General features: G+C 32.7%; 1 protein-coding gene across 2 annotated transcripts in view; it reads right to left on the bottom strand.

Moving 5' to 3' along the window:
• Window positions 1–21,810, bottom strand: part of LOC118181919 (uncharacterized) — a 557,302-nt gene that overhangs the window by 18,385 nt on the left and 517,107 nt on the right. For both annotated transcript variants that reach the window (XM_085819274.1, XM_085819273.1), the window contains one exon: window positions 21,102–21,282. In XM_085819274.1, coding sequence (XP_085675400.1) covers window positions 21,102–21,282 — 181 coding nt within the window. The remainder of the gene's footprint in view (window positions 1–21,101; window positions 21,283–21,810) is intronic.

The raw sequence follows: 21,810 nt of genomic DNA, 5'->3' as shown, positions 1-21,810 counted from the left end.
CAGAAGAAAGTATTAAAGGATTTTTTATTGCAAAACGGATTGTAAAGTGGAATAAAAATGGATTTTTTTAATGTTGTCTATGCGTACGTATGTATCTCGCATAAAGTTTAATACACACACTGACCAATTAATTAGAAACCCAGGATCAATATTTTATTGGACCAACTTTTGCACAGATAACTGCTCTGATTAATTTGGGCATCGAGTCTACATGCTTCTGGACTGTATTTACGTCTAGAGAATACTATGCATTGGCTATGCAACGTTTTAGATCTTGTAAATTAGATGGAAGAGGAGAGTGCTGTCGGATGCGTCTTTCAGCCATATCACATATATTTTCTATGGGATTAAGATCCGGGCTATGCGGTCGCCAGGGAAGGAGTTGGAAGTCAGAATGATGTTTATCGAAGCTACTTCTGGCACGATGGATAGTTGCATTATCATCTATGAACTATCGGTCCCCATCAAGGTAAAAATGCAACATTGCAGTGTGCACTTGATATGCCAGTATAGCTGTATCTCATGGCTGTTTGTTCACCCTCGGGAAACACCAAGACACCACCTCCATGCCAGCAGAGCATGCCTCAAATCATACTCCCACCAGACTCTTGCACAGTCCGAGTAAGGCAAGATGGATTCATGCCTTCATGGGGTTCTCGCCAAATTCGATGTCTTCCATCAGTACAAAATAGCGTGTAGAGTGACTCATCCGATCACATTACCCGTTTCCAATCCTCAGATCTGCAGTGTCTTCTTTCTCGACATCACTCAAAACGAATTTTTGTATGTCGGGCAGAAATGAGTGGTTTTTCTCGACTATGCATTCTTATCCTCTGAACTTCTATGTCCATGGTTCGAGCTGAAATCTGTTGGGAAGATCCTTGGCTGACGATCTGTGTCAGCTGAAGTACAGTAGAGTCCCTGTACTGTCGTACAATTCGTCGGAAACGTCGCCTATCACTCTCTTGGAAAACTGTGCTCGAACCGTATTTACGTCATCTAGAGAAGGAATGCAGGTTCTGATTCCAAATTTTGAAAGCCTTTGATATGGCTGCTTTTGAAAAACCAATGAGATGTGTTATTTTCGAAATCAAGGCCCCTGCTAAACGGGCAGCAACAATACGCCCTTTTTTCAAATGCTGAAAGATCTGTTGTTTTCCCCATTTTCTGAACGATTTCATAGCAGTTCATTCATATTTATCAGCAAGATTAAATTTATCTTTACCAATTAGAGAAATCCTTTCATGAATACATTGTAAAAAGTGAAAAAGAAAAAAACAAGCCAACTTGAGTCAAAAACTTTATACAACGAATTAATATCTCAAGAAATATAAACGGCGGATTTTAATTCGATCATTCAAAATATCGCTTGTTACTTCCCCAAATACACGGCACGGAACATAAATAACCATATATATTCAATATATTCAATATTATTACTAGTAAAACTAAATAATAATCAATATAGATTCACGTATTTCCATGCAATCATGCTACGTAATTTAAAACAACAAACATCCATGATACGATAATTCTGCAAACAGGTCACAAATCCTCAAGTGCGATGTGCGATACAGTTTAATATCAGGAAAACCAATTTGAAGCATAAAGCCTTCAAGTGATGTAATTCTTTTGGTTTCTTTCGAAATAAAATGCCAGGAGAAGATAATTCCAAAGGCAATTCAAACTGAGCTGTAAGTAAAGCTCACGCATGCTTTTTATTTCCTCTCGCTTTAAAGAAAGGTTACCCTTGCTGCAAAGAATGGCTCAAGAAAAGCTTGAATTTTCTGTATTACGTCGCAAAACTTTTCTCTGAACTTTGCACTTTTCATCCAAGAAATTTAGTAGCTTGGACGTGAGCACAAAAACACTCTTCGTGTGCTAAATTCAGTTCTTTCCAGCAACAAAAGGACAATTCGTAACTCGTGACATTCTCCTCCGGTTTTGACTTGGGTTTCTTCTTTTCTGAATTTCATGTAGTTTTTATAAAAAATCACTACAAGTAGGCAGAGTTTAGCAAACAAGATACAAACCGCAACAGCACGAATGGTGAAAAAGAAAAACAAAACATAAAGTATTACATTGTTTACTTTCTAATATCAATATTGTTTTTTGACGAAAGGGGATTTCCAATGAAAATTGCAATGATGCCTGTTTCTAAAGATTTGATTCCCATGAGAAATTTATTTAAAATGCATATATTATGACGATCGTATTTGAACATTTCCTTCAGATGAAAAAAATAAAGAGCTGGAATATAATGATAATTCAGCCTTTAATTTATTCTTAACTAAAATTAATATTTTTGATATTTTTTTAATCGATGGCTGTACTATAGAGACACTAGGTATTTTTTGGAAGCAGGCAAGATGAAAAATTAGCAAACCGCCTTCGCCGGAAATCGAACCACAGGCCTCCGGAATACCGGCCCAGCGTGCAGAACCACTACACCACGAAGGCACGCTAGGAAAGCGGGAGAAATACCTTATAGTACTATAAGGTAAAAGATACAAAGCAAAATATGTGAAAGTAAATACTTGAATGTAAGTTAATTTTAAAAAAGAAAAATCTGTCAGTGTCGAGAACGTCATATAAGATATTACTCTCTTTCGAAGCCGATGAAAATCCAGTTAATCCCAGACCATTGTGCAGAAGAGATGGAAAACAAAATTATGTATTAGCGGAAGAGATGTAACACAAAAATTAATGTAAACGAAGTTAAGAAAAATTCTTAAACTGGTAAATTGGTATCAGTTTTAAGAAAAAATCTGTTAATTTTGAAAATGCCAAATAAGATGTTTCTCTTCGTTGATGCAAATAAAACTCTAAATCTAACTATTCCCAGACTATTATGAGGAAGAGATGCAAGACAAGATATTGTATCGTGCAGAAGATATGCAACACACACACATTAATAAAAAAAAATAAATAAATAAAAAAAAGAGGCAAAAGTAGATCGAAGAAATCTTTAAAAGATTTTAAAGGAAAAAATCTGTCCAATTTCAAGAATATTAACACATTTTTTGCCTGCATTTCATTTAAACTTTAGTTCCTCGAATATTAATATAGATATAGTTCTCGTTCAATCATTCAGTTCTCACTTCGCGGCAAGGGAAAAATACATAAAATCTCAAAATATCTTCATTAAAAGTTGAAAAATACAAGAAAACATAAAATATCAAATACAGTTAAAATCGTTTAAATTTTTTTTAATTAAATTTAGAGCTTCTACACAAAGCAATTCGGCCAGCGGGCAAAAAGGTAAATTTTTTGGTGCACAAAACTAAAAATTTACTTTTGGTCCCACTCGGCGAAAAGACATTGAAAGTGCAGAAACTGACTTAAATCACTATTCTACTAAGATTTTCAAGAAATATACTCAAATAACTGCTCCATTAGGCTTAGTAACACTTAAAAACTTTTAAATTGTTGATAAATCTAGAACTATTGCATGCAAATTAACTAAAGGCATAAAAACCATAACTGGAACGTAAGAACAAAAAATTCAATCATTTTTTAAGCAAAAAATGCGCAATTTACCAACATAGAAGAAAGCTCACCGAACCGGGTAACAGAGTAATGTAGGATGTAATGTAAAAATTGATTCTAAATTTCTTTCTTTATGTATTCACTGATCAATCAGCGGCATAATACACGAAAATTCTTGTGATTATTATATATTTTTCTTTATACAAATTTTTTCTTGTATTAGTCTAATGTATTTTTATTTATTTATTTATGTACTTTTGGTGCTGCCAATTGCAACCAAAATTGGAGATGCACAACTACATATTATAGAAGTCCCCTATACAAAATTTCAACGTTCTGAGGCTATTCTTTTTTGAATTATGAGAGATACATACATGCGTACGTTCGTAGAGACATCCCTAAAAAATCTTTTCTCAATCCATTTTAAATCCATTTTTCAATCCATTTTGGGAAACATAGTCCTTTATTTTGTCCGTACATGCAAATGTCACGCAAAACATCGTTCAAATGGATTCGAGAGCGGTCAAAATGGATATTTTCTTTGAAATATGATACCCGAAGTTTTTCGCGATTACAATACTTTCTTTACTTCGTATAAGGAAGTGAAAAATGATTACCATTTCGAAATAAATAGACTTAAAAAGGCAAGAATTTATTAATCTCAAGCAGTTATTTAGGACAAAACGAAACTCGACTGAAAATATTGCTCCACTAAAGCTATATTTGTTGCTGAAGGGTGTGCGAACTGTGTCCAACTTACTCCAAAGATGTATTTTCGCCAGGATGGATACCTAGCAATTTTCTTCTAAAGCAAATATCAACGAAGAAGTATTCATAACACAGCCACGAAGTTTCCCAGTATCTAAAGGAAAAGACTACGGTTCAGAAATTCACGCTATAGGCTTATTTTTATGCAGTCAAGTTGGACAGATGTGAAACATAAAATTTCCTGAAACCTTATTGATTACGAATTTGTAATTACGAATTTGTGATTATCGAATTGTAATTGATTGATTACGAATTTGCAAATACTCTGATGGTTTAACAATGGTTTAAAATTTTTGTTTTTTGGCTACTACTAACGCAAAAGATGTTATTATTTATTTCTTAGTTTGGACCTTGATATCTGTCAAATCTAACGATGGTTTTGAAGGTACTAAGCTCTTGGAATAATAAAGATTTTTTAGAATCGAACTCAAGGGGTTGTTTTTTAATCTTGTGTACTTCAAAATCTGCTGTGGATAAGCAATTTATGACAGAAAATTATTTTTCTTTCGAACAAAACTACCGTACCCTGATTATTCAGAATCGCACAGAAGACCGGATTTCAATGTCGGGCCCATGAAAAGTTGGAAAGATTCCCTAATGCCCGCATGTCCCCGACAGCAGGGATTGAAATATAGATCTTCCATGAGCGTAATGGGTTCTTTGAGGAGAAATATTTGTCTTCTCTTAGAAATCTTATTTTTGACGTTAGCCATAGCTCAAAAAATTCGCTCAATGGAAACCATTTTTTTGTCAAATGGTCTATGAAAGATTTCCGTTTACTCGTCCTCTTCTTTTTCATTTCTGCCTTCTGTGTGTGTATGTATGTGCGTGTGCCTACCTTGTTCCTTTTGTCATCCCCCCCTTACACACATTCTTTTGTTCTACCCTCCTTCCTGCAACACTTCGGGGGTTTTCTGGCCGACTTCTGTTTTTCCAACTGACATCCCAGAGCGTGTTATGTTGTTCTTAGATGATTCATCTTCGAAAAAGGACGGTTTTTCGTTTTTCATCCGTATCCTTTCGAAATTTGTTGTTTGTTCTGGTGGGAGGGGAGTAGTGGGAAGAGAGAGTTATGCTCCTCCCGAAAACGATATTTCCGGAGAAAAGAAACAGAATCTAAACGAATTTGGTGATTGCTCTATCAGGCAATTGTGTTGACTGATGCCGGTCATTAAAAATGAAACAATTCAGAATGATATGTGATACCAAGCATATCGGTCTAGCTGGACACTAGACGTTTGCAAAAAAGAATTCGTGGAACATTTATAGTCTGAATAATAGAACTATCGCTCATAGAAAGAATAAAAACAGTATTTCGATTTAGAATTCAGAAGCCATGTCGGATTAGAAATCCTATTTATTAATCTTTACATATAATAAAAGAAAGAGTCTGTGTGTCTTTCGTTCGTGCTACGCGTAAGCTCATAGACCCAGGGCTACGAAATTGGGTATATAGGTGCAGCTAGATAAGAGCTAGTGCACCTCGAAGCGATTTTTTCAAAATTCGAATCAGATTTTTTTTAATTTTATCTTTTCGTTTTATAGCATCATTTTGAACAGTTTCATTCTTTTAGAAATGTGATTTTGGCAACAGTTTTTCTTTCAATTGTATACTGAACTGCTGACTGTTGAAAATCAGCACTGTTGCCACTTGGAAAAATGTGAACGATAATTCTGTGCAGTTTTTAAATTTAATGTTTCTCTTGGACACTGGACGTTTGTCGAGAGAAGGCAACGGGAAGTTTATTAATTTATTTATTAGGATGATTAATATTTGTATTGAGGGATATTGCTTATTTCATGGTAATTTTGTTATATGTAATACTTTTTTTTTTATGAAATTCCTCTGCAGAGTAAAATTCTTCGCAGTTTTAAAATTTAACGTTTGGTATTCCCTTCAGGCATTTTTCCGGTGGATTTAAAAGCTAGGCGAAGGATGGCAGCTTAGCTGCTAGTGTTAAATAATATATTCAGATTTCTTATTAAAGTATCTGTATATATGTATGTATGTTCCAGCATTGTGGAAAAGCAGTGGCCACTAAATTTGAGCACATACATACTCCTTCTCTTCGAGTCCCGAATTTTAAATTTCGAATTTAAAAAAAAAAAAAAAAATGCATGTTTTGTGCGATCTTATTAAATGAAATTTTGATTTACAAACCTGATTTAAATGCAACAGGTTATCACTCGGAAAAGCGTAAGATATTTGAATTTAATCAACAAACTCAGCTATTCAGAAATTTTGCTTAGGTAACCAAATAAGATATTTTGTTTACGAATTTCGCATGTATGAGACTAATTTCAGTGAAATTATAATATTTTTTGTCTAATGTAACATGAAATACTATTTGAAAGAAGCGGAGTTCTGTCGGAAAAATAAGATTACAAGTCTATTTAACTTTGAGGTAAATGGCTATCTCGGTAAATTGGAGAGATATCGCCAAGCTGGAGATGGTTTTGGTGACTAATTTTTGATTGCCAAATTTGGCGAGAAATTGACAAAAGTCGCCAAACTTGGTGACCATCTGGCGACATATTGGATTTAAGCGATTCTTTATCAAGCAGCCGGCTTCCCTAACGAATTAAAAAGCATAATGGAAAAACTAGAGGCATTAGGGCAGGATCTAAGTCATGCACTTTAGTATGCGCCAGTTTATTGATTATGTATTTGTATGTTATCTATGCAGTATCTATGTATCTGTATATTATGCATAATCTGTATATCTGTGCAACGTCTGCATAATGTAAGGTATAATGTCCGAATCAGTATCTTGTATCTGTTTAGTATATAGTAATGTATTTAGGCCCTATGTGTCTGCCTACTGTGTTGCATGTATTTAGGCCCTATGTGTCTGCCTACTGTGTTGCACTGGTATTTAGTATTTGTGTCTGCATTGGTATTGAAAATCTGGACAGTATGTTTAATATCTGTATAGTTTATGTAGAGCAGTTTACTATTTGTATATTCGTATTTAATATCTGTGTAATAGTGTAATTAGTATCTGCATACATGCTATCTTTCGTCATTTATAATATCAGTATATCTGCGTAATGTCTTGTATTAATATTTGGAATATGTGTTTGCATAGCTGAAGTACTGAAGTATCTACGACAGCTTCGCTTTTTAGATGCCCTCTGCATTGCATTGTGTTTAACGTTCTTAATAGTATGAAGTGTAACTACTCATTGTGCTCCGATACACCGAGATGAACTGCACAAACACTTTTCTCTGAAAGTTCTGGAACTGTAAAGTGTTGCTTTTGGGTATATAAATTTTATTAAGCTATTATCGGTTCTGTGTGCATTTAATCCACTTTGAGCAAGTACGCAAGCAACAATATTTATCCTACACGAGCCTGTTTTCAATTAAAAATTCTATTTTGAGTTCTGGCCATTATTGCTGGCTGATTTGTAAGCACCACTTGCGCCTTCTTTCAACTTACTTAAAGTTTTATATAAAAGGGTCTTTTACATCTTTCTTACGTTTCAGTTTTCCACTCGGATATAAGTCACTGCCACTCTTATTGAGGATTTGCCACAAGTTATATTTAATAAAAGTCTTACAGCTTTAATTTATGAAGAAATAATAGCATAGGTATCTTTTCCTATCATTTGGCGAATTTTGAAGGACTTGTTTTAAATATAAAGATTTTATACTCCTTTCTGATGAATTTATTTTTAAAATAGCAGACCTTTTGTAACTGTTAGTTTAAAGTGTTTCAGGCGTGAATGGAATTTTGAATACTGTGATTGCATTTTATTTCAAATCTGAAGTTTTTTTAACATTATTTTTTATTTTTTAAAATTCCTTAACATTTTAAGACTTATAAAGTAACGATTTCTCGCCAAAAGCATTGCCAGCTTGGCGATATCTCTCCAATTTTGTGAGATAGCTATTTAACTCTTCCGAAGCGTTAGCATTGCAATCCAAAATTTCCAGATTGCAATTAAAAAAATTCTTAATATTTTGATAAAAAACATATGTCTATGTAGCACAATATTAATCAGCAGTTTTGTTAATACAATAGTTTATATTAATAAACTAGACATGCATATGGGAAAACTTTAAACCATAATAAAAACATTTTTTTTTAATTCGTTTACACACACATAAGCATTGCCAGAGCATTTAGGCTAAAAATATTCAAAAACATCATATCTTCAGAATTTCCAATGGACAGTCTCGCTAGCAGGAAATAAAAATATTTTATTCCGTACAGTGTTGCCACAGCTCTCTTTGAAATCTTGAGTTTTTTAATTTATAATTCTTTAAAGTTTTACAAATTATGAAATAGATAATAAAACAAATTCAAAATTCAAAACTTGCGCTTCTAGGTGCCCAGATTACGGTGGAGGACTAAGTTATTCAAAATTTGAGGGCTCTGGGTACCATTGCATTTTCCACAATGCGCGAAACATACATACATTCACGCAGATTCTTCACTATTTTATTTCTTTAATACAGGGTGATAATATTTGATGGTAACAACTTGAAAAGTGATTCAACGGTTTCCATGATTCGGCGCAAAATGCCATTTCGAGACCTGTAGCCTTTCCGAATTAACGCTCCTTTGGGCTATAATAATATTCAACATTAGGAGTGAAATCCGGAATAGAAACGATTTTTGCTATGAATCTCTGGTAATGCAAAACTGATAACTTTAAACGCACAGGCCCAAAATAAAATATTTTCGATAGACCAATCAACTAATATTTATCTATCAAACTATCCTTCTATTATTCGGAGAACATTCTGTTCTTAAACTTTATGAGTGAAAACAACCTCCAAAAAAAAAAAAAAAAAAAAAAAATCTACATACTTAATCTCCCCAGAAGAAGCAATAAAATAATGTCTACCTTCACAACAATCAAGCAAGTCTCCTATTTTATTTTTACCAAACGCAGATCCCGGAAAAAGTATTCAAAAACAGGAAACCCTGAAGCATAATTTCATTACTCGCATTTAGTAATGAAATTTGTGTTACAGCGTTTTACTTATCTAAGGAAATTGTATTAATCAAAACCTCTTCAGGGGCAATATCTCTCTAAACTATTTCGGGAACTAATCATGTTAATGTATTATTGGCTAAAATTGTACGTACTTCCGGCAGTATGATTAGGTTTCCTATTTGGTAGCGGTTTTGCTAAGTGTAATGTGATTTAGTGCCAAAGAGTAGATCACCTGGAAATCGCTACTTAATTTTGCATGATAATCATTAATAAGTTTTACCAATATTTAGATTGGCAGAGTTATCATAACTAATTGGTACCTTTTCAAAATGTTAAAAAAGTTCCCTTTCCATTCTTGTCAAAGTAAGGTTTTTAACCGAGTAAAATTTCGTATTATTTCAGTCAATGATAAAGTTTTAATGGCCTTCAAACAATAATTTATATTTTGCAAAGTGTAATATGTAAGTATATAAAGAGAGAGAGAAAAAGAGAGGATAGGGTTTGGCAGCTAATGTACACTGCGTAATAAAACGAAATTCACTTGCATTTTCCATGTTTCGAAATCGCGACTTGGATATGTATTAGATTTATGTATAGCATTGTTCTAAAGGTATTTTGACACAAAACCGAACTTTTTTTTTTTAATGACATATACCCATTTTTTTCCCTACTTCGAGTCTACGATTCAAATTATGCCAAATTGCCAAGTTTTCTAAAAATCGCACGAGTAGTTTTTAAAAACTTAGCTCTCAAAATTTTAGCTCCTCAATGTTAGTTGAATTGGGTACATATTTATTAATCTCTCTTTTTTTATTAAAGTTACTCGTTTCTTCTTTTGACGTTTCGAAATTTAGGTTCATTCAAAATAAAATTCGCCCATTTTCTATGATTTATTTTTTAAATGTGTATTTTTAAATAATTTTTATTAATTTTTCGAAAAAATTTTTGAATTATAATCTATAAAATTTTTACCATCGTCTTAAAGAAAATGTATTTCTAGGCATACTTGCAAAAAAATTACACTTTTTATTCAAAATTTCCGAAGATAAACGTGAATTAATATATTGGAGCGTTTTGAAATTTGACATATTTGTTGAAATCGACAGTAACATCGAATGCGGTTTAGGCATTTTTAAAATTATTTGAAAATAGGAACGATGTGACTTTTTTCCGCTCTCGCACTAAGTAAAAAGATAAAGGATGTGTATTTATGTGTATTGAGAATACGGCAAAGCACACTAGGGCTATCTGCCTAAGGGGAGGGATGTCTTCGTGGAGGACTTTCTAAGGGAAACTGGCTCGTATACACGTTACACATGGGGAAAACCACGAAAACGCCCATGCAGCCAGCCCGTTCGCGGAAAAAGGGAAAGGAAAATAGGTTGCCATAATATTAAGAAGTTCGCCAAGTGAATTATTCTTGAAGTAAACTGAAAAAATCCGCGAAGATAAATTTTTGAATTTCTCTGTAAATTTCGCACCAAATTTTACAAAATTTAATATTTGGCAGAATTTGAGTCATAAAATCGAAAGGTAGAAAACAAATTAGCATGTCATTTCAGGAAAAGTCTAATTTTGTGTCAAAATACCTATATTAGAACAATGCTACATATAAATCTAATATATATCCTAAGTCGCGCTTTCGAGACATAAAAACACAATTTGAGTTTCTCGGCGCAATAGAACGGGAGACATAGAACTGTCTCTTTTTTTTTTCGCCTTGTACAATTAATTGAATTTCATTTTATTTAATTTTCCCAAATTAAAAATTTTTCTAAAATTTTCTATTTTCGAAAAGATTTGTTAAATCACGCATTACTTATTTCAGAAACAAACCATGTATTCTACATTTTTCGGAACACCAAAGGGGCTGGTAAGATAACAAGCAATTAAATTTAATTTTAATTTTTTTCTATTTCAGATTTTTCTAATATTGTCAGTTTTGTAAAGTAATTTTGGTCTTACTAAATTGTGAATTGGTTATCTCAGTAACAGGCTCTTTCCCCCCCCCTCCCATTTCTCAGGATACCAACCTCCTGATGAAGATTCCGAAAGAAATGTGAAAATATTTTAGATTTTTAATTTTGTATTTCACTTTTCTCAATTTTGAGCAGTGGTCGTTTACATCGCTATGCCAAAAAAACTGTAATTTTTTTTTTTTTTTTTTTAGATTTTTGACTCTTGTATTTCACTTTTCTCAATTTTGAGCAGTGGTCGTTTACATCGCTTTAATTTTTTTTAATCCACTTTGTTATAATTTGGATAGTAACTGTAAGTTTAGTTGTAATTTTGATTTAGATTTAATTGCAATTAAATAAAAGCAACTTTCAGTACGTGATTTAGCTACAAGTTTATTTAAATTTACTGGTTTTTTTATATAAATATACGTAATAATGCAAATTTAGCATGTTTCATATATTTGGAAAGTTTATTTATGTTAATTAACCAGTTGTTTTATGATTTAGACCTTTACTGTCATTTCATTCTTATTACAAATTATCACATAATATTATTACAAATTTCCAAATTATTATATAATTCTTATTACAAATTTGAATGCAAATTACTTCGCGTGTATTTAAGATGAGGTTTTTAGACCGTAAGACAGAGCTTATTCTGCCTCTTGAGGCCACGTTACTTAGTTGCTAGCTCAGATAGCATTTTAAATTTTCGGCCTTGCATTATAATTACCGATATTGCATCTCCACGCCGGTTAGATTTGTGAGCCAACTTCACGGTAAACTGATTAACGTAATCTTTAGCTACTAGCTTACTTAATTTTAATTTTACATTTCCGTTTAGTGTTACTTAAAGTTCTCGTCGTAAGTGATGGCTGTAAGCACCAGAAGTGCTTTCTGTTCTTCCTTAGTTTAAAATAAAGGATCTTTTACATCCTTCTCAAGTTTCAGTTGTCATTTTAGACATAGCGATAATTTGCTTAACCAAGAGTTTGGACTTTATTAGATGATTGCAAAATATACCAATACTGATTATTTTTATACTTGCTTTAACAGCTTTTATAATGCAAAAGGTTACTTCGAAGACTTTTTACAGCCAATAACAGGCAAGATATTGGATATAAAGGAAGTATTATAAAAGCTACGTCATAAAGGCTTTATCATACGTAGGCGCAAAAAGAGCTGAGCTATCTATTGTACTGAGTCTCTAGTTTTTCAGCATATGTTCCAGTTAAAGGAAAAGAAACTGAATTATATATTGTATGTTATATATAACATTTGGCTATAGTAGAAATATACTTCCCTATTGAGTCGTAGCTTCGCAATATCCTTGTCATGGATACAGGACGCTCTTAACGCAGGGCCAGTTTCTAAGCCAAGAGTCATTCACAAGTTCTTCTAAAATTAAGTACTTTATGAATTTTAACAGAATTTTGTAACTTCGAGGTAAGCTTTCTTATTTCAGCATAAAATCTTTTTGTGCATTTTTATCGTATGCAAAGAGAACGTAAATAGTTTGCATCGTATTTATTGATCCACATAAATTTTAAAAGCTATCTTCTAATGCCGGATTTTACCTAACTAACATATTAACGCTTGCTTATTGGTTCTTCTTTGACGTAAAAAAAAAAAAAAAAAAAGAGAGAGAGAGAGAGAGAGAGATCTGGTATCGGAAAATATTCCGAGTAAATTTAAATTGGATATTTAGGTTGTTGTAAATAGAATACCAAAAGATCGCTGTTTAATTTTGTGGTGTATTGGAAACTTTATTTTCGAGCTTCAATAACAATAAGAGATATTTCATACCCTGAGGATTTAAGTAAATATTTTGTTAATGATCTCGAAATATTTACTACTGATATTAGAAACAGTTACAAACTTTATAATCCCGGATAGATTGTTACTGCAGTTAGTTGACACAGAACGTGATGAATGTTTTGATGGCTCTACACTGTTATAGCACTCATGACAACAAGACGTACAGTCCAATAACCGAAACTGTCGGATGTACGTGATATACATCAAAACCCACATATAGATGAAATGCTTACATGCCTGCAATTGATGAGTTGCGTTCTAGTTAGGTGTATATATCAAATTCGCTTGATAACATCAGCAATAATGATCATTCTATGTTGACACTTACGTGTATATCAATTTACATGATTAAGTAACGTCACAAAATCTTTGATGGATAGATTTCGCTACGATATGATGCAAAGATAACACTCACAACAATACAAAATCAAGAAAGGGTTAATTAGAAGTAATTAAAGCTTAAAAGTTCCATTGTCATTTGCAAGTAATAAATGCGAAAAAGAATTTTTTTTTTTTTTGAAAAAAATGCTAATTATTTTCCCCATTATTTCCAAATATATTTTCAGTTGCAGATTTCTTTGCTCCTGATGAAGAAATACTTTGCTCGCTCTAGAAATCAATAGAGTTTCTATGCTAAAAACCTACGCCTAACACAGGTTGTTCCTTCATTTTATGATATTTGCATGTTGACTGGTTTACAGAAAGTGTCACTAATTACAATTTTTTTAATGGCAACTATAAACGTTTCTCTATAATTTGACATTAAAATGTTTCAAGCGAAACCTGTTAAACAAGCTGATATCCATTAAGAAATAATTGCTAAGCTTTTAAAAGACCATACACGATTTACATTCCCAAAGTACTAGATACCACCAAGTGCTTGAAACCAAAGACTATAGCAATTCAAACAAAGAAGCAAAACGTTCTGGCTGCCTTTACAATTTATTCTATTACTACCTTTCTTCCTTAAATCTTGTGCAAGGATTCTTTTACAATCCTTCAACTGTAGTCTGGAATTGATCGATATTAATCGAAGAGTCATACACGGATCCATAAAAATGGAGATTTTCACGATGCTTTCGGGACGGTTCTCTCTCGTTGGCGTTAAAACAAATTTCGTGTCTTCTAATTAAGACCCGCCTTCTTTCTCAGGATTATGGGCAATGGGAATCGCATCCATTTTCCACTAAATAGTCCAAGGCACGAATAGCTAAGACCACCTTGTCGAGATAAGCTATTTAGAAAGGAAATATTCTAAGATTCCTTAAACATAGATAAGTAATGCTCTTAAGATAACTTAGCGAAGGAATTTTTACAGCGCATAAATGTATTTAAATAAAATAAGAATGCAGTAGCTGTGAATAAACACGTTGAAGTAAAAATGCACATGTTTTTTGATCAAATTTCCAGTAAAAGAATATATATATATATATATATATAATTCGTTTTCTTCCTGTTTTTTTAAAACTCCTTTCTAATATGTTCATGAATTTAATTTAATTACTTGCTTTTAATTTATTTCTTTTTACAATTGAAATTTTGTTATTCATGATTTAATTCAAGTCCCCGTTAAACATTTTTAACAATTTACATTCAAGTTACTTTAAAACAATTTTCGAAATTGAGCTTACTAACTATGGATTCACTCTTTTAAGATAATTATCTAAACTAAAATTAATCTTAGGAGATAATATAATCAATATTTCTTTAGTAAATAAATTATATTCATGAAATATATATATATATATATATATATAAATATTTCTGGAATGTAAAGTACAGCAGATAAAACATCAAAACTATAATACGCCAAGGACTAGAGTCTTCAGAAGTCAAGCAACAAAAATCAGCGTTATATTTACAAGATTTTCACAGGACTAGTTTCGATGGTTTTACCGAACCACCATCCTCAGCTGCAAAACCGCAAATGAACAAGATAGGAAATAATGATTAGATAAGATAAGAAGGCCTCGACAAGAATAAGCAAGTGGCGCCATCTGTTGGTGAAACCAGAACTAAAACATAATTTCTTTAAAGGCCGAAGGCAAATTTGGATTGGTATTAGGATCGTTAACTAGAGCGGAAAGATTTTTATGAATGTGAAATGCCTCTAGAAAATCCAGTTCTCCAATGGAAGATGTTTTTTGAATAATTTTGGCAGCAGAAAAATTGAAAGTGTGATTTTCGGACCAACAATGTTGAGCAACAGAAGACTTCTGCGCTTCCTTTTTTCTAACATATGCCTCATGTTCCTTAACGCGAAATTTTAAGGCTCTCTTAGTTTGGCCAATGTAAATTAAACCGCACTAGCAAGGAATCTATTAAATACCCCAGGAATTCATATCCGGAATGGGGTCCTTCAGTATGGAACAGTATGGTATTCGGCGTGTTATTGTGTCTTGACTATAGTCTTGTTAAAAGGTTGTTTACAAAGAACACTAATGCTTGCTTTTTCAGCTTTTATCACATTTTAAAAAAATTAATGATCTGCTTCTGAGATGTATGGGAAATGCTCTAAATATTAATAAAATAATTACTTTTATAAATTTTAATTTAAATTTTAAAAATATACAAACAACTTTTTTTGGGGGGAAGAGGAGAAAAGGAGCGGACTTTTTGTATATTTTTAAAAATCTATGAAACTTCAAGAATGACTTTATGTAATTTTCAAATGAATGCATTATTGTCTTTTATGAAAATTTTTTAATTCAGATGTTTCAGTTACAGTTATGTACGCCACGTGATGCCTTACTACATAATAGTAAGTTCAGCATCATAATAATATCCAAGCCTGTCTACCAGATTATAATCATGTTCACCACGTGACGCTTGATTCAGAGTATAACACAAAGCTTCTCATTGCAAGAAATGTTCAATACGGCAACCATCCTTATTGAGCACTACCTTAATACGTATGATGACGTTTATAGGCATAAAGAAAGAATAATTCTTTAGAAAGATCTATACATAATTCTCGAATATAACCTTTTAACAATGTCGATTACATTGACTAATTTCTGTATACGCAAGATTTCAGGTAGTACTTATTATAAGTCGGAAATTGAAGGCCTGAGTGACTATTCATGCTTACTGACGTGCTCGAGTTTCTCAAACACTGTGAGTTGTTTTATAGTAGAAGCAATATGAGTAGTTCTCTGTCACAGCATCCAACACGTGTCTTTCTTCCAGGCTAGGGAAATGCTGCTTTCAAAAGATCTATACAGTGCTGATCTGTAACAATAACGGTTTCAAAACCAGACCCCCAGATTTCTGAAAGACAAATGCTAATTTTACAGTGCATGAAATCCAAAAAAACCTAATTGGTTTAAAATCTTCTTCGCCTCTATTCTGTACCAATGCGCGTTTCACAGAAACTGAGAATAAGCGGATTTCATCCATCCCAAAGGTAACTGACAGCCAGCTGTCACTTTCTTCAGTTTTCCGAAAAATCCATAATGCATATATTTTTCTAAAACTGGGAGTGCAAAGGTCATGAAAACGTAAAATGCTGTAAAGACATTTGCGAAGCACTAATCTAATCGTTCCCCAGACAGACCCATAAAATTACAATTTCATGATAATTCATTAACAGCTTGCTTTTTTATGTGTTAATGACGCTAACAAAATTTCCAACTGTTCTGCAATTGCAACAGCAATTAGAGCACACGTGGTTAAGCTTTTTTGCGGAAAATAATTTCGAAAAACAAATCTACCTCAAACTTCTTAACCATCTTCTTCAACTATGTAGGAGTCATTGGTCCCTTAGCCCATCTCACATTCTTGAAAGCATCGCAAAGTTGTAGTTGCATTTTTTTCATAACGTTTTCCAATGATGCTTTATCAGATAGTGATAGCATATCTACAATAGTCCTTGACATTCCTTTTACGATTCAAAACACAATGGTAATTTTTATATAACTTCTTCTGGCTTTCATGCAAATTGCGTTTACGATAACTCAAAAATTCACTAAAATATAATTTTTTTAAGTTAGTTTACTTTTGATATTTTTAAAATTTATAATTAGCCCAGAAGGGCTATTAATTTCGTTTTGTCATTTTGCGTTGTTTCATTATAAACGTCGATTTACTTTTCAAATTGTTGCCACCAAATATTAGAACCTTGTATTATATTTAAAAAATTAAATAATGAAGAATGTGCATAAATATATGTATGTTCCTCGCATTGTGATAAAACAACGATACCCGGAGCCATCAAAATTTGAATAACGTACGTTTTCACCCGAATATGGGAATCTGGAAGTCCAAACTTGGAATTTGTTTTATTATCTATTTCATATTTTGTAAAATTTTAATGAATCGTTGCTTAACAAACTCAACGATTTCAAAGCGAGCAATGGCAACACTGTACGGAAAAAAAATTATCTCTAGAGTGATATCCAGAGACTGCGTATCGGAAATTCTAAAGGAATATGCTCATCTTAAAATGATTTTGTGATATTGCTGTACAACTGAGTTTTGTGGTTTTATTGAGATGAACATGATATTTAATAAATAAAAGTAACACACAAAACGTTAAAAAACGTAATGTAAAATCTGAAAGTTTTCAGATTGAGTAACTGAACGAAAAAATTAAAATTCCTAAGATAATAATCTGTTTGATTATTAATATTTCTAGTTTCAAATTTAAAAGTTTCTAATTTAATGATTTTTGCATTCTTTTCCATCAATTTAATATGATAAAATAGAGAAAAATGTTTCCGAAACTTTAAAACTGAACGCTACTTTTCTTTTTATTTATCATCTATTGCGTATTTATTTATTTATTTTATCCTTCACTATACTCTAAACAACTTCTTTCACTTTTGTGAACTTTTACCTTTTAGTCAAACTATCGAATCGGTTTTTCTAAGTCTAACTACTTATTTATTTTTATCCAACTACTTACGCAACACTTCAGTTATGCTTAACTTCTGAAATTATTTCGGTTATCATTTTCAGCATGATAAGATATACATAGTGAAAAATAATAACATACTAGATTTCTTAAAAAGGAAAACTTCTAAGTTAAAATGTATACTTCTAAAAGTATTCAAAGTTTAATATAAATAGGGTTCTTTGAAAAAGACATTTCTAACATATACATATCCCTATTCAACGAAGATTTTGAAACTAAAGACCCTGTCTTTACAACAAAATGCTAAAGTTTCAATTTCCCATTTAAAATGTCTGGAATGCAAAGAAGGAGGATAAGTATCACAGTTCCTAAAACACTTCACCGGAAAAGTGATTGCTACATGAAAAGTATCTCAAGTTTATATCCAATCCTAGATCCATCACATCACACAGAGAAGAAATCCTTGTTAATATATCTCCAAAGATTCAGATTTGGAATAGGAAACGATATAGTGTTAATGGAGGTCTTCCACAAGACACGGTCTCTGTAATGAATGGGAAGGAATTTTCATGAGGTTTTAGAAGGGATGCAGCCCAAAAGGCAATTTTCCCATCCCAGTTAAAACCGATGCCGTGTCGTCCAATTAAGACCCGACACACTTTAGCAGTTTTATCCTGCTTTGGAATAGGAAACATTTTCCACTGAAGCAACTTTATGGCTTTTCCGGAGGAGATGTCGAGGCATTTTAAGGAGATGGGTTGCCATCAAAACGAAAAGTTTCTAATAAATATCAAAGAACTGAACTGTGACGATGATGATGTACAATGTTCTTCAACAAGGATTCGTAGTTTTATATTTCGGAAGTAAAGTCCCCTCATGAATATCTCTAGCAGCTACCTACCAATTTTTGATGATTTAATCAGAAGCACGTCGCGTATATTAATACGCAAAATAGCCAATATTAATTATCACTTGATGTGTCCATTATTAGTACATTCAAAATTAACAATGTGTCCTCGACATACATAAATCATTTTTTTAGACTGTGGCTTTTAAAGTGAAAAACGACAATGAAACAGAGGTTACAGCCTTCAAATCAATTTAAAATAAATCCTGTAGTGTAATTTCAATCCAATTTAATTTAATTTAATCTTCAAAGCTTCAGTTTCAGCTGTAAATTTCGTCACAAAATCGCCAGAGTGACATAGGTGAGAAACTACTTTTTATAAAGTTTATAAGGTATTTTCTCCCTCCTTTCCACATGCCTTCGTGGTGTAACGAAAAGTACGCTCGACGCGTATACGGGAAGGTCAGGAGTTCCAATCCCGGCGAGGGTGTTTCTTGATTTCGAAAATTTTCTAAATCACTCTACAGTTACGCCCGAACTAAAAGATGGTGGATGATAATTCGTCACCACCAGGATTTGGCGACTAGATCCCCTAATCATCAATCTCTATTTAAAATGGGGAAGTACATAAGACATTTTCTACCTCTTCTGCGCATGCCTTCGCAGTGTAACTGGAAGCACATTCGTAATGTATTCGGGAGATCCGGACTTCGAATCCTGGAGAGGGTATTGCACATTTGTCACGTTCCTGCATCGGTATTTTTTTATTAAATTTATTTTTATTTATTATTATGACAATAAAAGAGGACGCAGAAAAAATCAGATTTGTATTCTACAAAAAATGGGTTACGTATTCTCTTTCAAAAGTCAATCCAGACAAACATCAAATTCAAAACGCATTTATATCTAAAGGTGCCAGGAAGATAAAATATTCTCTCGACTTACGGCGACTTACGGGAAAATAGGACACTTACGGCGAGTTAAAGAATGAATAGGAATAACATTCAATGGATGCAAATCCTCGCACAGATTCGAAAACAAATCTGTTACACGAGCCAAAAAATGAGATTTTACTTCCTTACGTAAAGCATTTTACAGATGTACAGGCCATGACTCCCATTTATAGATGATAAATGACTTTCTATTATAGATCCGATCAAAGAGGTTATGACTTTCGTTTATAGATCCAATCAAGGAGACGTAGTTGATGAATTTCTCGAAACAAATCAAAGCTTGGCATTGAACAGTCTGTAGACTTAAAACTTCTGATGGACCCCCGGAAGAGCTACGTCATGAGAAAAATCTTAATGCCTTGAAAATCGTATTGGTGAAAGAGTAGGAATTGCTCCTAAACTGCCTTGCAGAGAGCGTGAAACAGCACTGTGTACGAATTTGAGAAGATCATTCTTCTCAATAAGGACAAATGTTTGCTTTTATGTCTGTCGTTTTCCTATATAGTTGACACATATAATTTCAACTTCATTGGCTTCATAACATAGTTCTCTAGTGTAAACATTCAGACTGCATTTTTCAGTTTGTAATTATAAGCATATCTTATAATATCATGTATTACCGAGAATAAATTTGCTTCATTTTATTTTTAAAAAAAAAATTGTAAGCAGTTTTTATGAAAGTCGAGATAATATTAACACCAGAACGAATCTATTCATTTCTCAGTGTACATAAGCCATGTGAAGCGAAATATTTTATTTATCATTTTGGATTGTAGTAAGCTAAATTTGTTTTTTTTTTCACTTTATTCAACGGAGATGCAATAAATTAACTTTTAAAATGGTAGAAAATTATTTATTTTTTGATTTAATTTATTTATTTTAATGAATTAATACTATTTATGTTTGTCACTTGTTACCAATAATTTATTTATTTAGTTTTCATTTTTAATTAATTAATTTTTTAACTAATTTCATACAGTGGTAGCTAAACTATTTAAAACCTACGTAATAATTCGAAAAATAACAATTTCCATATGATATTTACCTCAATTTCAATTAATACATTTGAATTCAAAAACTTTTTGCCTTTTGATAGCTATCATTCTATACTGCGTTATTTATCGTCCAGGTCAAAATGCTTGGCGAAGATTATGCGTCACAGAGAAACTAGATTACATCATTTCTTCTTTAGCTCCTTAGAACATGTACACATATATATTACAAAACGAAAAAAAAAAAAAAAAAAAACTAATAAGGATAAAATAGGAAAAAATAAAAATTCAAACGAATTACGACTACTTCACGGGGGTTCTCAAAGTATGTATAAACATCATCTCTCTCTCATTCGATTTTCCTCGAAGGGAAAGAGAGAAGGTGGAAAGTGATCCCAGCGGCAGTCCAATCGACATCATAGAGGATAGTGGAGAGAGCATTAAAATGTATGATAAAGGCAAGAATCTTACTTCTATTGGAGTAAGGGTGTTGGTGTCCGGGTTGAGATTCGGGTTGAGGTGGTTTGGCAGCCGCGTTGGATGATGATTGATTAAGACATCGTCGTAGGTGATGCCCGCAGTGCCCCCCATGTCGCACCTGCCTTGGTGGTGAGTCTTGCACGGCAAGAAATTCTGGACCTTCCGCTTGTGCCTGCAAAGAAAAGAAATAAAAATATAAGTAAAATAAATTAAATGAACACAGGAATAACATCTCAATCGAATAACTCAAAACAGGGTTGTTTCTTAAGGTCACGGTGCAGTTTATTTTGCGTTATGTTCATTACTTCGTGCTGTTTTGGTCGTTTGGAAATGAATTCGATTATAAGAAGAGATGAATAGCTTCATTATGTGAAGAGATGCGCAAAGAAGAGTCTAACCTAACTATAGTTTAGATGTGATTCCGCAATATCCTTGAGTAATAATTGTTTAGATCTGACTCTACAAGAGCTTGGAGACGCTTGTAGAGAAAGATTTCAGCCAAAATGGTTCATTGATAATCATATGCCTTAAAAAATAGTAAGCTTAGAAGCGGTATTATAAGTCTTAAACACTTGAAAAGAAGAACTTTTAGAAGTCTCAAACACTTGCAATAAATTTTAATATTTGTCTTCAATATTTCGCTCCTAGAACCAGTTCAATACTTGAAGACTAGAATACTTAAAATTTGATTCACTTGGGG

The sequence above is a fragment of the Stegodyphus dumicola genome, chromosome 6 (assembly GCF_044657685.1).
Source record: "Stegodyphus dumicola isolate Sdum_Otavi_A_Nest chromosome 6, ASM4465768v1".
Taxonomy (NCBI): Eukaryota; Metazoa; Arthropoda; class Arachnida; order Araneae; family Eresidae; genus Stegodyphus; species Stegodyphus dumicola.
This window is presented reverse-complemented; position numbering and strand designations above follow the sequence as displayed.